The sequence below is a fragment of the Mandrillus leucophaeus genome, unplaced genomic scaffold, assembly GCF_000951045.1.
Source record: "Mandrillus leucophaeus isolate KB7577 unplaced genomic scaffold, Mleu.le_1.0 Scaffold24, whole genome shotgun sequence".
NCBI lineage: Eukaryota > Metazoa > Chordata > Mammalia > Primates > Cercopithecidae > Mandrillus > Mandrillus leucophaeus.
In genome coordinates, this window is record NW_012102476.1 from 2,827,452 (window position 1) to 2,844,069 (window position 16,618).

The 16,618-nt window shown below is 51.6% G+C and overlaps 2 protein-coding genes across 2 annotated transcripts in view; both read right to left on the reverse strand.

Moving 5' to 3' along the window:
• Positions 1–1,459, reverse strand: part of QPRT (quinolinate phosphoribosyltransferase) — a 35,910-nt gene extending 34,451 nt beyond the window's left edge. Inside the window, exon 1 of the mRNA XM_011982452.1 lies at positions 1,431–1,459. The gene's annotated coding sequence lies outside the window, so the exon portion shown is untranslated. The remainder of the gene's footprint in view (positions 1–1,430) is intronic.
• A 1,409-nt stretch (positions 1,460–2,868) lies between these two features.
• On the reverse strand, positions 2,869–5,252 carry SPN (sialophorin). Its single transcript, XM_011982451.1, has 2 exons — positions 5,161–5,252; positions 2,869–4,782 (listed from the first exon to the last, which is right to left on the reverse strand). Exon 2 carries the CDS (start codon positions 4,752–4,754, stop codon positions 3,483–3,485), a length of 1,272 nt encoding a protein of 423 aa, XP_011837841.1. The 5' UTR covers positions 4,755–4,782; positions 5,161–5,252; the 3' UTR covers positions 2,869–3,482.
• Between the last annotated feature and the right edge of the window lie 11,366 nt (positions 5,253–16,618).

The following is a 16,618-nucleotide window of genomic DNA, read 5'->3' on the forward strand; positions in this document are numbered from 1 at the left end:
GAGTGCAGTGGCGCAATCTCGGCTCACTGCAAGCTCCGCCTCCCAGGTTCACGCCATTCTCCTGCCTCAGCCTCCCGAGTGGCTGGGACTACAGGCGCCCGCCACCGCACCCGGCTAATTTTTTGTATTTTTAGTAGAGACTGGGTTTCACTGTGTTAGCCAGGATGGTCTCCATCTCCTGACCTCGTGATCCGCCCGCCTTGGCCTCCCAAAGTGCTGGGATTACAGGCGTGAGCCACCGCGCCCGGCCAATAAAAATACTTTTTAAAGGGAGGAATCAAGCAGTGGATATGACAAAGGCCACGACACACTCTCAGGTGAAGCCTTCCAACCTTTCCCCAGGGCAATGCGAGTCCTTCTCGGCCGCTGGAATCCCTTCCTCAAAGTCTCCCTTGCTGCAGTACACATGCATGTGCGAACATGCACGCACACAAGCATGCACACACGCACGTGCACGCACATACACACACAGGCACATGCATGCGCACGCACGCACACGCACACACATACTCATGTACACACACGCATGGCTTGGGAGGCTTCACCTGAGAGTTATGAATGTACCATTTTCCTTGGTGCATTCAGAACACTCTGTTTTTGCCTCTCTTTTATTTATTATTTTTATTTTTATTTTTTTAGACAGTGTCAGTTTGTCACCCAGCCTGGAGTACAATGGCACGATCTCAGCTCACTGCAACCTCCGCCTCCCGGGTTCAAGCGATTCTCCTGCCTCAGCCTCCTAAGTAGCTGGGATTACAGGAGCCCACCACCACATCCGGCTAATTTTTGTATTTTTAGTAGAAACGAGGTTTCACCATATTGGCCAGGCTGGTCTCAACTCCTGACCTCGTGATCTGCCTGCCTCAGCCTCCCAAAGTGCTGGAATTACAGGTGTGACCCGCTGCACCCGGCCTGTGCCTCTCTTTTAACACTTATATTTTGGTATTTTCTGGATTGTGAAAGCCTTGTTGGGTGCCTTCCTTACCCCTACCTCTTTTTTTCAGGATTCGCCCAGGACCTGGCTAAAACCAGTCCTGGCTCAGAAAACAACCATATCTGTCAAAGGAAAGGGAGGTGGAACTGAGGACAGCGGCGTTCAGTGACAGTATTTTCTAAACCTGATATGGGGGCACTTATTTAAACAACTCTAAGACAACAGTGTCTCTAAGGGACTTTTGGACGTGGCCTCTGTCGTTCTGCAGCTGCAGTGAGTCCAAATAGCAATCAGAAAAGGCCACTAGATGCAGCCCAGTGGGTGCCCAGCCTGGCTGATAGAAGCCGGTTCCATCCCAGCTCAGCTCTTCCCACCCACTAAGCAAGCGCCTTCCTGCCGCCTCCCTCCCTCTCCTCTCCCACTGCACGAGCCCATCTCCCACCTGATCCTTTCCCCATCTCCTGCTCAGGCCACAGAGCAAGGCTGTCACGCTCACATGCTTCCCCTGTCTTTGCAGGTCAACCTGTCTGCTCTCAGCCACTGCAACCTCTAACTCAACAACTTCCTCTTTGAAAATTTCCTCTTTGCCCTCAGGAAATACCAACTGCCCTGGCCCATGTGTGCTCCCAGGCTGTAGGCTGGGCTGGTCTCAAAGGCAGCACCATTGGGTCCTCTCCTCTCCACCCAGGCCTCACAGGGGAAGTCCCTGGCTCTGGGCCCGCCCGCTTCACTCACTCTCACTGGTTCCTCTTGGAGGATAGAAGGGGCTCAGCCCCTGGGATGGAAGAGGAGAGATAGACAAACTAAACCTGGAAATGTGCAGGGGGGAAGCGCCAGCAAGGCCAGTCCCCACGACCAGGGCAGACCCCTCGCCCCCTGCCTCTGTTCGCGCGTGCACGTGTATGTGTGTAGGTGTGTGGGTGTGTGTGTGTGTGTGACAGAGAGAGAGAGAGTGAGCACATGCATGTGTACTGCAGAAAGGGAGACTTCAAGGAAGGGATTACCGTGGTTGAGCTGAAGAACTCACATTTGGGTCACACATACAATCTTTCTAGGAAGCCTGGCTTCCTTTTTGTTTTCTTTTTTGAGACAGGGTCTCGCTCTGTTGCCCAGGCTGGAGTGCAGTGGTGCAATCACAGCTCACTTCAGACTCGAACTCCTGGGCTCAAGCGATCCTCCTGACTCAGCTTTCCAAAGTGCTGGGATTAAAAGCACCAGCCACTGTGGTCACCCTGGCGTGCTGGATGGGGCTATAGACAGAGTTAGATTTTCTGCTTTGTCTACCCCATCAGAGCAAAGATGACACACATGTTCTCAGCAGTCCTTGTGCCCCCATGCTCAGGTTGACACTTTTCAGTCTCTGCACCACTTCCCACTCCCACATTGTCTGTACCCGCCACTACCCCTCCCAAGCATCGCCAAATCCTCAACTCTTGCACACAAACCACACCCATGAGTGGACGCACGCAGGCACTGGGGTTTCTGAGAACTACACACCCAGACAGAAACTCACAGGAGAAACCGCGAAGCCTCTGGCTGCCTCTGTCCCTGGGTGGGGAGAGTGTGGTGGCATGGGCCAGGGCCAGCCTCGAGTCCAGGTGCCCTGGGAAAGATCACAGGCCTGCCTGAGAGCATGGGCCGGTGGCCCCACCCAGCCATGCTCCTGGCTGGCCTGGGGGACCCAGAGCCAAAGGTGGTTGCGGGCTGCCCAGGTTCCACAGCCCTTGCAGCTACAGGGCAAGGGTGCTTTACAAAGTTAATCCTAGGAGGGAGTTTGCCATGTTCTCTTGTCCTTCTTCTTCCCAGACTCTGGTCAACCCAGGGTGGGGTGTGGGGGAAAAGGAGAATTCTCAAAGAAATCACAGGTCAGATAAATTTGGCCGATGGAGACTCAGCAGCCGTTTCCAAGAACAAGAAAGAGGGGGAAATCCTGATGGAGATAAATAGGGGTGGATGAAGAAGGTTTATTAATTCAGTCCACAGACGTTGAGAGGTGCCGGCCTTGCCCTGCCCAGGTGCTGGTTGCAGGTGCTGGGTGAGGATGCCAGCAGGAAATCCAGGGCTGAGAGGCCTGATGAGGATTCAGAGTGAAGAGGCGGGTGAGGAGGCAAGGCGCGGTGGCTCACGTCTGTAATCCCAGCACTTTGGGAGGCCGAGGCAGGTGGATCACCTGAGGTCAGGAGTTTGAGACCATCCTGGCCAACATGGTGAAACCCCGTCTCTACCAAAAATACAAAAAAGCAGCTGGGCGTGGTGGTGGGCGCCTGTAATCTCAGTTAGTCGGGAGGCTGAGGCAGGAGAATCTCTTGAACTTAGGAGGCAGATGTTGCAGTGAGCTGAGATCATGCCATTGCACTCCAGCCTGGGCAACAAAGCGAAACTCTGCCTCAAAAAAAAAAAAAAAAGAAAGAAAGAAAGAGAGAGAGATTCGGGTGAGGATCAGGATGCCAGGTGGAAATGTGGGAGTGAGGGGGCAGTGTGATGGTGAGAGGGAAGGTGCTGGAGGCTGGCTGAGACTCCGGCCTCCAGCCTTACTATTCGCCAGCACTTAAGGGGCAGCCCTGTCTCCCGCTTCAGGCTCATCAGGAGCGGGGGCATCCAGAGCCCCATCCTCGCTGGCCACCAGCGGCTCCTCCTCCCCTTTGAGGTTGGAGCCTGACCCAGACTTCAGCTCCTCCATCGCCAGGGAGCCCTGGCGAGACTTCCGTCTGCCAAAGAAAGTGGTGAGCGTGGGCCGCCGGCCAGACCCCTCCCCGTCGGGGACCCCAGAGCCCTTGTCGCCCCCGGACCCTCCCACGGTCACTGTCACGGTCCCCTCCTCAGGGACCTGGGCTGGCCCAGCCCAGGCGTCCACTACCCCGTTACGCTTGCCGCCTCTGCTCAACACCAGGGCCCCTGTCCGCCGTTTCTGCCGCCGGCGCCACAGCAGGAGCAGAGCCACGAGGACTATGACCACCAGCAGGGCCACAAGCACAGCCACTGGCAGCATGCCTCCTGAGTTCTCATCTGGGTTCCGAAAGGGCACAGTGCTTGCGTTGGTGGAGGTCGTTGGAGTCATCATCGTGGATAGTTTTACACTAGAGACCTGGGGTCCACTGGCCCCACTGGAGGGCTCCAGAGAGCCAGTTGTCATGGTAACAGGGGGTCCAGTGGTCACATTGGAGGGCTCCAGAGAGCCAGTTGTCATGGTAATAGGGGGTCCAGTGGTCCCAGTGGAGGTCTCCAGAGAGCCAGCTGATATGGTAACAGGGGGTCCAGAGGTGCCATTGGAGGACTCCAGAGAGATAGTTGCCATGGTAAGAGGGGATCCAGAGGTGCCTTTGGAGGTCTCCTGAGAGTTAGCTGCCACGGTAACAGGGACTTCACTGGTCCTACTGGAGGTTTCTGGAGAGTTCGTTGTCATGGTTCCACCTGTCATGGTGTGGGATCCTAGAGAGTTTGCTGTTACGGGAACAGCAGGATGACTGGTTGCATGAGGGTTTTCCTGGGGCATTGATGACATCTCGAAGGAAACATTCTGTAAGGTTGTTGGCTCAGGTAAGGGGGAACCAGTGCTGGCACCAAGGGAAGTCCCAAGAGGGGATCCCTCATTGACAGAAGTTGAGGGAGGTAGGGCTGAGGTCTGGTCCCCAGCGCTGTCGGCCTTAGGGTCACTTGTTATTGAAGCGGTGTACATCTCTGAGTCGATGCTCAGGTATTTGCTAGTAGAGACCAAAGGACCAGAAGTCTCTCCGGGCATGGGTGTCTGCACAGCTGTCGTGTCCCCCAGAGCCTCTGGACTTACCACAAGCACCCCAAGGAGGAGGAGAAGCACGGCCATTTCCAGGCAAACAGGCAGGAGCTGGGACCTGCAGGTGGGCAGCTGGAGAAGCAGAACACGCGGGAGTTGCCGGAGGACCTGGCCGGGCCTCCCCTCTGCCCACTTCCCTACCAACGGCCAGGCCCAACCTGCGGTTTAACGGTTTTTTCCATCCTGGCTTTTACTGTTATCAGAAATGACAGAGGAACAGATGCTGGCAGCTCCCCCATCAGCCCCATCCCAAGGCTCCCTCCAGCCTCGGCAGCTCAGACTCCAGCAGTGGCCACCCTCTCCTGGCCTTCCCTGACCCTGTGCAGCCCAGTGGCTCCAAATCTCTTCCCATCATCACCTGTCAGAGTCTTTTCAAGCCACAGGCACTTTTCCAGGCCCACTGAGACCCCTACCCCACCAAGTCTCACCCTCTTACCGGCTCAGCTGATAAGGACGCAGCGCTGGGGCCAGGTCACTCCACCACCTCCCGAGGCTAGGGCAAGACTGGGGAGGACAGGGCCCCAAGGGGAAAGGAAGTGGGCCCTGGCTCCACCCACCCCACCCACCCCTCCATCCTGCCCCACCCGCCCTGCTCCCACAGCTGCTGGGCGAAGACAGCACCATGACCTGCTCCTTCAGGGGCCAGTGGGGTGTCTGGGGGTCTGGGGCTCACCTGAGGCAGGCAGGGAAGTGCGGGATCTGGAATCCGGATTACTGGCTCTTGGCTGAGGAATGGGATGGAAGGGGTGATGCTAGGGATGGCTGGACTCAGAGGTGGGTGGTGGGAATATGAGCCTTGAGAACTCAAGGGTGTAGAGGAGGAGGTGGGAGGGGAGGGTGGTTTCCTTTGCATTTGTGGTCCCCAAGCTGTTAGGCCAGGAGCTGAGTGGTGCCATTTCCTGCTCTCAGAGCTCCCAGGAAGTAGCAGGGCAAGAGGAAGCCCCCGAGTCTGGCTGGGGGCCATGAAAACCTTTGCAAGCGAGTGAGCTCTTGACTCCCTCACGGGGAGCTGGGGGTCACCCCAGTGGCCCCCAGTCAGGGAGGCTTGGCTAAACCAAGGTGGTTCCTACACACTGCATATGCTCGGACCTTATTTCAGCAAACTAGTAAAGATATGGGAATCTTTTTATTTTTTATTTTATTTTATTTTTTTATTTATTTATTTTGAAGTGGAGTTTAGTGCAATGGCATGATCTTGGCTCACCGCAACCTCTGCCTCCCAGGTTCAAGCAATTCTCCTGCCTCAGCCTCCCGAGTAGCTGGGATTACAGGCATGCGCCACTGTACCCGGCTAATTTTGTATTTTTAGTAGAGACGGGGTTTCTCCATGTTGGTCAGGCTGGTCTGGAACTCCCGACCTCAGGTGATCCTCCCACCTCAGCCTCCCAAAGCGCTGGGATTACAGGCGTGAGCCACCGCGCCTGGCCAGATGTGGGACTCTATATGGAAAAGTGTCTGGAAAGATATCCACTAAGGGATTCACCTAATTGTCTTTGGATAGGTGAGAGTAGGAGGCCGAGGCATTTTCTTCTTTGAATGGTTCCCATTTCCTGACTTTCCTCTAATTAGCAAGCTTTGACTCTTGGTTTGTGTATGTCTTTGGTTTTTGTTCTTTAAAAACGAAAATCAGTCCCGGGCGTGGTGATACATTATGCCTGTAGTCCCACCGAGGCGGAAGGATCCCTTAAGCCCAGGAGTTTGAAACCAGCCTGGGCACCACAGCAGAAACCCTGTCACTAAAAAAAAATGCATAAGTTTTTAAAATCAAAACTGATTTATATTTTAAGAGCAACATGTGCACAATAGAAGATTCTAACAGGTCCTTGGGACTGTGCCCTTTCCACAAGCTGATGAGTTTGTCTGACCCAAAGACATGAGACTCCAGGGTGAGAGCCGCAGGAATTAATTGCTCACACCAAGCAACAGCAGCGTGATGTTTGCGTCAGTTCCCCTTACCCCAAGTCCCACAGAGGCAACATGGAAGGACCCAGACTGACACCGCGCACATAGTGGGCCTATATCGCAGCCACAGAGCTCTGAGCTTGAGAGATTCCCCTCCTCTAGGGCCCCTGGTAAGCCCAGTGTCCCACAGGGAGACATGTCTTCATCCCTCAGGGGTGCTCACTGCAAACACAGCACTGGGAAATGGCTTGAGTACAAAGTGTTCAGAGGCTAGGTGAGGTGGCTCACGCCTGTAATTCCAGGACTTTGGGAGGCTGAGGCAGGCTGATCACTTGAGGTCAGGAGTTCGAGACCAGCCTGGCCAACATGCTGTCTTTTCTGCACACAGTGGCTCAGAATGGTAACAGGGTGCCCATTCTGCAGAGGGGATGAGGGACGCAGGAGCAAAGGAGGGTAGGTTAGAGGGCTGCATCATCAGGCCCAACGGACTTCCTGTCCTACCACCACCATCTTCCAGCTGCATGACCTTGAACAAGTCACACAACTTCTCCAATGCCCTAGGACCACCACCTTCTTCATCAAGTAACTGCAAGGATTAAATGAGATAATGTCAAGTGCACAGAAAAGCGGTTACCAGCACAGGACTCTGGGTTCCTGTCCTACCTCTTTCACTTGGGCAAAGGACTTAACCTTCTTATCCCTCTGTTGCTTTGTATAAAATGGGGATAAATTATGGTAATACCACATAGTTTGTTTTGATGATTAAGAGTTAATACATATAAACGACTGGGCACGGTGGCCCATGCCTGTAAGCCCAGCACTTTGGGAGGCTGAGGCAGGTGGATCACCTGAGGTCAGGAGTTCGAGACCAGCTTGGTCAACATGGTGAAACCCCGTCTCTACTAAAAATACAAAAATTAGCTGGGCATGGTGGCGGGCACCTATAATCTCAGCTACTCGGGAGGCTGAGGCAGGAGAATCGCTTCAACCCAGGAGGCAGAGGTTGCAGTGAGCAGAGACTGTGCCATTGCACTCCAGCCTGAGCAACAGAGTGAGACTCCATCTCAAAAACCAAACCAAAAAAAAAAAAAAGTGCTCAGGACCTGGCATTCTTGATACACCCAATATATCACACAAAAAGACTCCACACCCATCACCTCCAGACAAACATTCTTAACAGTGTCTGTGTCTACACAAGCATGTATTCATCCATTTTAGTGTTTTGCACTTTTCACATTCCCCATAATAAAAAAGTTTAAAACAGGCCGGGTGTGGTGGCTCATGCTGGTATTCTCTCTTTTTTTTTTTTTTTTTTTTAGAGATGGCTTCTTGTCTCAGCCTCCCAAGTAGCTGGGACTACAGATACACACCAGCACACGTGGCTAATTTTTTTTTTTTTTTTTTTTTTTTTAGAGATGGCTTCTTGCTGTGTTGCCCAGACTGGTCTTGAACTCCTGGGCTCAAGCAATCCTCTCATCTTGGCCTCCAGAAGTCCTGGGATTACAGGCATGAGCCACTGTGCCTGGCTTCTGCAGTATTCCCAGTAAAAAATGTATAACCTGCCTGGGTGCAGTGGCTCACTCCTGTAATCCCAGGACTTTGGGAGACCCAGAAGGGATCGCTTGAGTTCAGGAGTTCAAGGCTGCAGGGAGCTATGATTTCGCCACTGTACTCCACCCTGGGTGACAGAGTGATACCTTGTCTGTAAAAAAAAAAAAAAGAAAGAAAGAAAGAGAGAGAAAGATCTAGAATCTGATCCCTGTTTGCCCCTTCACTGCTGCCTGCTGGCCTGACCCTCCGTCTTCCCTGGCCTGGACTGCTCTCCCTGTGTGAGATCTCATCCTCCTCTGGGCTGTTTTCCATACAGCAGCCAGAGGGACCCGGATGAAACATCTGACCCCACCCCTCCTCTGCTCGGAACACTGAGACCATGCCCACTCCACTCAGGGTAGAAGCCAAGTCGGCCACATCCGATCTGACCGCTGCTTACCTCTCTTACCCACGTTGCTTCTGCCCCTCCACCCAAGGCCCTGCCATCCACGTCCGCCACCCGGACCTCTGATGTGTCCCTGGAGAAGGCAAGCCCAGGGCCTTTGCGCCATCTGTGGCGGCTACCCCAGGGCTCCCCACCCAGATGTTACTTGGCTCCTTTCTCATTCTTTGCTCAAATGTCACCTTCTCAGGATGGCTTTGCCTGGCCAACCTATTTACTTACTTATTTGTTTGTTTTAGACACAGGGTCTCACTGTGTCACCCAGGCTTGAGTGCACTGGTACAATCATGGCTCACTGCAGCCTCCTGGGCTCAAGAGATCCTCCCGCCTTGGCCTCCCAAGTAGCTGGGACTACAGGCACGTGCCCCCATGCCAGTCTAACTTTTAATTTTTATTTTTTGAGATGGAGTCTCACTCTGTCTCCCAGGCTGGAGTGAAGTGGCACAATCTCGTCTCACTGCAACCTCTGCCTCCCGAGTTCCAGCAATTCTCCCGCCTCAGTCTCCCAAGTAGCTGGGATTACAGGTGCGTGCCACCACACCCGGCTAATTTTTTGCATTTTTATTTTTATTTGTATTTTTGAGATGGAGTTTCACACTCTTGTTGCCCAGGTTGGAGTGCAATGGCGCGATCTCGGCTCACCACAACCTCCACCTCCTGGATTTAAGCTATTCTCCTGCCTCAGCCTCCTGAGTAGCTGGGAATACAGATGCCTACCACCAAGCCCAGTTAATTTTCTTTTTTTAGTAGAGACAGGGTTTCACCTTGTTGGCCAGGCTGGTCTCGAACTCCTGACCTCAGGTGATCCGCCTGCCTCGGCTTCCCATAGTGCTGGGATTACAAGCGTGAGCCACAGCGCCCAGCAGTTTTTTGTATTTTTAGTAGAGACAGTGTTTTACCATGTGGGCCAGGCTGGTCTCGAACTCCTGAGCTCAAGTGATCCGCCCTCCTAGGTCTCTCAAAGTGCTGGGATTACAGGCATGAGCCACCATGCCCGGCCTAATTTTTAAATTTTTTATACAGATGGGGTCTTGCTTTGTTGCTCAGGCTTGTTTCAAATTCCTAGGCTCAAGTAAGCCTCCCACCTCGGTCTCCCAAAGTGATGGGATTACAGGCGTGAGCCACCGAGTCCAGCTGGCCACCCTATTTAAAATCGCACCCCTGGTGGGCGTGGTGGCTCACGCCTGTAATCCCAGCACTTTGGGAGGCTGAGGTGGGTGGATCACGAGGTCAGGAGATCAAGACCATCCTGGTTAACACGGTGAAACTCCCTCTCTACTAAAAATACAAAAAATTAGCCGGACGTGGTGGCATGCGCCTGTAATCCCAGCTACTCGGGAGGCTGAGGCAGAAGAATCGCTTGAACCCGAGAGGTGGAAGTTGCAGTGAGCCAAGATTGCACCACTGTACTCCAGCCTTGGTGACAGAGTGAGGCTCCGTCTCAAAAAAAAAAAAAAAAAAAAAAAATCGCACCTCTTCCCTCTGGACTATAACCTCCCCCCTTGCTTTCTCTCCGTAGCACTTCTCGCCTTCTAATGCGCCATGTAATGAACTTTCTGATTTTGCTTCTGTCACTCTCCCCACACTGGAGCGCCAGCCCCATGGCCTCACGGCTGTGCGTGTATGCTTGCACGGTGCCCCAGCACCCACGAAGTGCTTGGTACATAGTAGGCACTGGATGATGTTTATTAACTGAAGACTTCTCTGTTTGAGACAAGGAAGAGGGTAGCAGGCTGCAGAACTGTGGACAAAGGCAAGGAGGCCAAAGGGTGGAGGGCAGAGAGGGGAGTGATGAGGCCAGGGACGGGGAGGCTGGGTGTGCCTGGAGCTGCTGTGAAGGCCCTGCCCACCCCGCCTTGAGGTCATCAGAGGTCACCAGAGGTCACCAGAGGTTTGCCTGCTTCTCCTGAGATAATAGCTGTACCCTCCCCAGGCCCCAGTTCCCCCTTCCCCCTACAGGTTTTTTTTTTTTTTTTGAGATGGAGTCTCGCTCTGTCGTCCAGGCTGGAGTACAGTGGCTCGATCTCGGCTCACTGCAACCTACACCTCTGGGGTTCTCAATCAATCCTCCTGCTTCAGCCTCCTGAGTAGCTGGGATTATAGGTGCCTACCACCACACCCGGCTAATTTCTGTATTTTTAGTAGAGACAGGGTTTCACCATGTTGGCCAGGCTGGTCCCAAACTCCTGACCTTGTGATACGCCCACCTCAGCCTCCCAAAGTGCGTGCAGGCGTGAGTCACCTTGCCCAGCTCCCTGCAGGTCTTTGAGGGGCCGTTTCTACACCAAGGTAGACAGGAGCTGGCAGAAACCTGGGGGCAGGGAAGCCACAGAAGGGAAGGGGTGCCTGAGCTTGACTCCTGCCTGCATTGAGACCAGCCTGGTCAACATTCACCATGTTTCTACAAAAAAAACCAAAAAAACAAAAAAACTAGCTGGGTATGGTGGCATGCGCCTGTAATCCCAGCTACTCAAGAGACTGAGGTAGGAGAATTGCTTGAATCTGGGGGGTGGTGGCTGCAGTGAGCCAAGGTCGTACCACTGCACTCCAGCCTGGGCAACATAGCGAGACTCTGTCTCAAAAAAAAAAAAAAAAAGCCACGTGCAGTGGTATACGCCTGTGGTCCCAGCTAACTCAGGAGGCTGAAGTAGGAGGCTGGCTTGAGCCTGGGAGTTCGAGGCTGCAGTGAGCCGTGATTGTGCCACTGCACAATCTGAGCAACAGGCACAAGCCTGGGCAACAGATGGAGACCCTGTCCCTCAAAAAACTAATTAACTGAATGCCCAAATCACCTCTGCACAAATCAGAACGGAGCTCAGCTCTTTCCCCTACTGCGGGTAGTTACTGAATAAAATCTGTTTTCACCACCATAACTAATGTCTGGCTATGTTTTTCTTTGACACTCAGTTACCCCTTCTGATCCTCCAGGGCCACGGGATTGGGACTTGCTTGGGGCCAGGGGCCCTTTCTTCCCATAAAAAGCACCGACAAGTCACACCACCCTCGTCCTCTGGGGAATTTCCGTCTGGTCAGAAAAGTTTACATACTTATTTATTCATTGAAAAGCACCAGGCCGGGCACGGTGGCCCATGCCTGTAATCCCAGGGCCCAGAGCAGAAGGATCTCTTGAGCCCAGGAGGCAGAGGTTGCAGTGAGCCGAGATCACAACACTGCATTCCAGCCTGAGCAACAGAGCAAGACCTTGTCTCAAAAAAACAGAAAAGTGCTGTTTCCTAAGCTAATGCATGTTATAAGCACAGAAGTGTTTTTCATGAACAATAAGCTTTCCCTTTCCCCACCAAGTCATGGTCTCAGAAAGAGACCACTTCTAATGCTTTTAACTTTTCCTAGTCTCAGTTCTACTGGTGGGTTCACATTCCTAAAAAGTGTGCTAATTCCGTTATTCCTTTTATTATTATTATTACTACATGGAGATACTATAATTTTGTTTCTCCATGTATCCATTTTGCCCGGCATATTCATAGGTGAGTGTCTGACCCACTGGCCCTGCTCCAGCCCCATTCCACATTGCGGGGCAGTTCAATCCCTCTCTTCAGGTCCTTTGTAAGGAACTAAATTTGCTTTTGTAACTTTATTTATGTAGTTATATATGGGTTTTTTGTTGTTGTCGTTTTGTTTTGTTTGAGACAGGGTCTCATTCTTTCTCCCAGGCTAGAGTGCAGTGGCCTGATCTCAGCTTACTGCAACCTTGGGCTCAAGTGATCCTCCCACCTCAGCCTCCGAGTAGCAGGAACTACAGGTGTGTGCCACCGCACCTGATTACTTTTTTTTTTTCTTTTTGAGATGGAGTCTCGCTCTCTCACCCAGGCTGGAGTGCCGTGGCATAAGCTCTGCTCACTGCAAGCTCCGCCTCCCGGGTTCACGCCATTCTCCTGCTTCAGACTTGCAGCTGGGACTACAAGCGCCCGCCACCATGCCCAGCTAATTTTTTGTATTTTTAGTAGAGACGGGGTTTCACCGTGTTCGCCAGGATGGTCTCAAACTTCTGACCTCGTGATCCACCTGCCTTGAAAGTGCTGGGATTACAGGCGTGAGCCACCGCGCCAGGCCCTCACCTGGTTACTTTTTATATTTATTGTAGAGACATTGTTTCGCTATGTTGCCCAGGCTGGGATCAAGCTCCTGAGTTCAAGCAGTCTGCCCACCTTGGCCTCTCAAAGTGCTGGGATTATAGGCATGAGCCACTTCACCTGACCTATTTATTTATTTTTAAAGAGATGAGCAGCCTCGAACTCCTGGGCCCAAGCAATCCTCCGACCTCAGCTTTCCGAGTAGTTGGGACTACAGGTGTGCACCATCATGCCCAGCTAATTTTAAATTTTTTTTGTAGAGACAGGGATCTCATTATGTTGCCCAGGCTGGTCTTGAACTCCTGGGCTCAAGCAATCCTCCTTGCCTTGGCCTCCAAAAGTACTGAGATTACAGGCATGAGCCACAGCTTCTGGCCTAAATTCTTATCACTTTGTGACATGAAGATAGTGGCTTTCCTTTATCTCTCTTCTGCTCATTTCCGTTACCTGTACATTTACTTTTATGTTGTTAAATGTAGATAATATTGGCATTCTCTCGTTCACATTGCTTAGAGCTGTGTTGCCTAATATAGACGCCACTGGCCACAGGAGGCTACTTTAACTTAATTAAAACATAATGAGATTTAAAACCCAGTTCCCTTAGTCGCAACTAGCTAGTTACATTTCAAGTGCTCAGAAACCACATGTGGCTAGTAGCTATCAAATTGAATAACATAGATAAAGGATATTTCTATCACCTCAGATAGATCAGTGTTGTCTGGTCCAGAGTTTGAGTCTAAAATAGAAACCTATTAATTTTCTTTCTTTTTAAGATTATGGGGCTGGATGTGGTGCCTCATGTCTGTAATCCTAGCACTTTGAGAGTCCAAGGCAGGAGGATCACTTGAGGTCAGGCGTTCGAGACCAGCCTGGGCAACATAGCAAGGCCCTATCTGTATAGAAAAAAAGAAAAAAAGTAGCCAGGCATGGTGGCACATGCCTGTGCTTCCAGCTACTCAAGAGGCTAAGACGGGACAATCACTTGAGCCCAGAAGTTCAAGACTGCAGTGAGCTATGATGACGCCACTGCACTGCAGCCTGGGTGACCAAGGGAAATCATGTCTCTTTAAAAAAAAAAAAAAGCCGGCTGCGGCGACTCACATCTGTAATACCAGCGCTTTGGGAGGCCGAGGCAGGTGGATTACCTGAGGTCAGGAGTTCGAGACCAGCCTGGCCAACATGGCGAAACCCTGTCTCTACTAAAAATACAAAAATTAGCCAGGCATGGTGGCGCGTGCCTGCCATCCCAGCTACTAGGGGGACTGAGGCAGGAGTATCACTTGAACCCGGGAGGTGGAGGTTGCAGTGAGCCAAGATCGTGCCACTGTACTCCAGCCAGGGTGACAGAGCAAGATGCCACCTCAAAAAAAAAAAAAAAGAAAGAAAGAAAGAGAGAGAGAGAGAGAGAATGAAAGAAAGAAAGAAAGAAAGAAAGAAAGAAAGAAAGAAAGAAAGAAAGAAAGAAAGAAAGAAAGAAGGAAAGCATTATGTTAATATTGTTCAGTGCACAGACAAAAATTTACTATAATACATCTTTTAATTTTACCTAGAGTTTCTAATTGCTTCTCTAATTCCTTGCTCCAGTGTGACCTACCTCCTCCCCTCCCACTCCCTGTTGCTACATGGCTACATCTTGGGACCAGCGATTATTTCTCTATTGGGTGGGATCTCCTATTTCCTATCGTCTGCACCCTTCTCTTTTGCGGTTTACCGCCTTAATTTTGCAGGAGCATTTTCAAGTCACATCCACAGGAAGTGAGCCCCCTAATAAAAAGGTGAACTTTTTTTTTTTTTTTTTCTTTGAGACAGGGTCTCTCTCTGTCACCCAGGCTGGGGTGTGGTGGGGCAAACTTGGCTCACTACAACCTCTGCCTCCCGGGTTCAAGCGATCCTCCTGCCTCAGCCCTCCTAGTAACTGGGATTAATAGGCATGCACCACCATGCCCAGCTAATTTTTGTATTTTTAGTAGAGACAGAGTTTCGCCATGTTGGCCAGGCTGGTCTCGAAATCCTGACCTCAGGTGATCCTCACCCTTCGGCCTCCCAAAGTGCTGGGATTACAGGCATGAGCCACCATGCCCAAAGTAATCTTGCACCTAAATAAGTCTTTAGTTTATTCTCACACTTGATATGAAAGTCGAGCCCTCAAGTTGGAAAGCTCTACTCCAGTACCACAAGCCCCGGCCAGTCTTTTGTTGGCTTACTCTTAAGTATGATGGGACTTGAAAGAAATACCAACTTTTTTTTTTTTTTTTTTTTGAGACAGGTTTTCACTCCTTCACCCAGGCTGGAATACAGTGGCGAGATCACAGCTCACTACAGCCTCAACTCAACTTCCTGGGCACAGGTAATCCTCCCAGTGCGCACCACTAGGCCTGGCTAATTTTTGTAGAGACGGGGGTCTCCCTATGTTGCCCAGGCTGGTCTGGAACTCCTGAGCGCAAGACATTCCAACCACCTCGGCCTCCCAAACTGCTGGGATTACAGGCATGAGCCATCGTGCCTGGAAGAAATATCAACAACATTCAAAGAAACCTTGCAACATGAAAGGAAAGCACCAAGATAAACCATCCCCAACGTCCATTCTGCCTCCTTCTTTCCTAAAAGTACCCCGATTTGTTCAGGTGCCCACCCCCATACACACCCTGAGCACTGACCCCCTTCCTTCTTCAGCTCCAACAAAGTCTGACCAACCTAAAGTAACCACTCCCCTTTTGCCCACCATGCATCAGGAAAGGGTACATGCCCCAATTCTAGCCACTGAGATAAAAGGAAGGGAGGCTTCTTAGAAAGACTCCTTCCTTTTAATTAAAAGAGAACCCAGCGGCAGTGACTTCTGCCTCCCACTAGCCATGATTAAGGATACATCCTCTAACTCTGAAAGGAACAGGCCCCAGGACGGAAACATTGCAGGATTGCAGAGGAGGAGGTGGAGGAAGAGCACGGGATCCCAAGACATGGCAAATGTCTGATCAACGGGCCCTGAATCCCAGCCACCCCCTTCTGTGAGCTTCCTGTAAGTCGGATGGTTAGTTATTTGTAACCAAATGCATCCTAAGTACATTTAAAAAAAAAAAAAAAAGAAAAGTAATCCTGGAGGAAACAATTTATGTAAAGAAAAAGAAAAAAAATCTGGTATTCTTAGAGACATTTGAGAAAATGCTGCTCCAGGCCGGGAACGAGGCTTACCCCTGTAATCCCAGCACTTTGGGAGGCCAAAGCGGGAGGATCGCTTGAGACCAGGAGTTTGAGACCAGCCCTGGCAACATAGTGAGATCCTGTCTCTACAAAAAATTTAAAAATTAGCTGGGTGGGGCTGGGCACGGTAGCTCATGCCTGTAATCCCAGCGCTTTGGGAAGCCGAGGCCGGTGGATCACCTGAGATCAGGAGTTCGAGACCAGCCTGGCCAACATGGTGAAACCTCATCTCTACTAAAAATACAAAAATTATCCGGGTGTGGTGGCGGGTGCCTGTAATCCCAGATACTCGGGAGGCTGAGGCAGGAGAATCGCTTGAACCCAGGAGGCAGAGGTTGCAGTGAGCCAAGATTACACCACTGCACTCCAGTCTGGGTCACAAAGTAAGACTCCATCTCAAAAGAAAAAAAAAAATTAGTTGGACGGGAGCCAGCTGGACCCCAGCAAGTGCACGCTAGACCACGGCTCCAAGCTCTTTTTCCGGCGCCTCTGACCTGGGCCACCTTTCCCCACCCCTACCAAAGCCCCTAATAAATGAAGCTGCTGCCTCCAAAAAAAAAACAAATTAGCTGGGTAAATTAGCTGGGCAGGGCGTGGTAGCATGTGCCTGTAATTTCAGCTGCTCTGGAGGCTGAGGTGGGAGGATCGCTTGAGCCTGGGAATTTGAGCCTGCAATGAGCTGTGCTCATGCCACCGCACTCTGGCCTGGG

Excerpts from the sequence above, each read along its gene's own strand:
- SPN (XM_011982451.1), bottom strand. The coding sequence starts at position 4,754 with ATGGCCGTGCTTCTCCTCCTCCTTGGGGTGCTTGTGGTAAGTCCAGAG.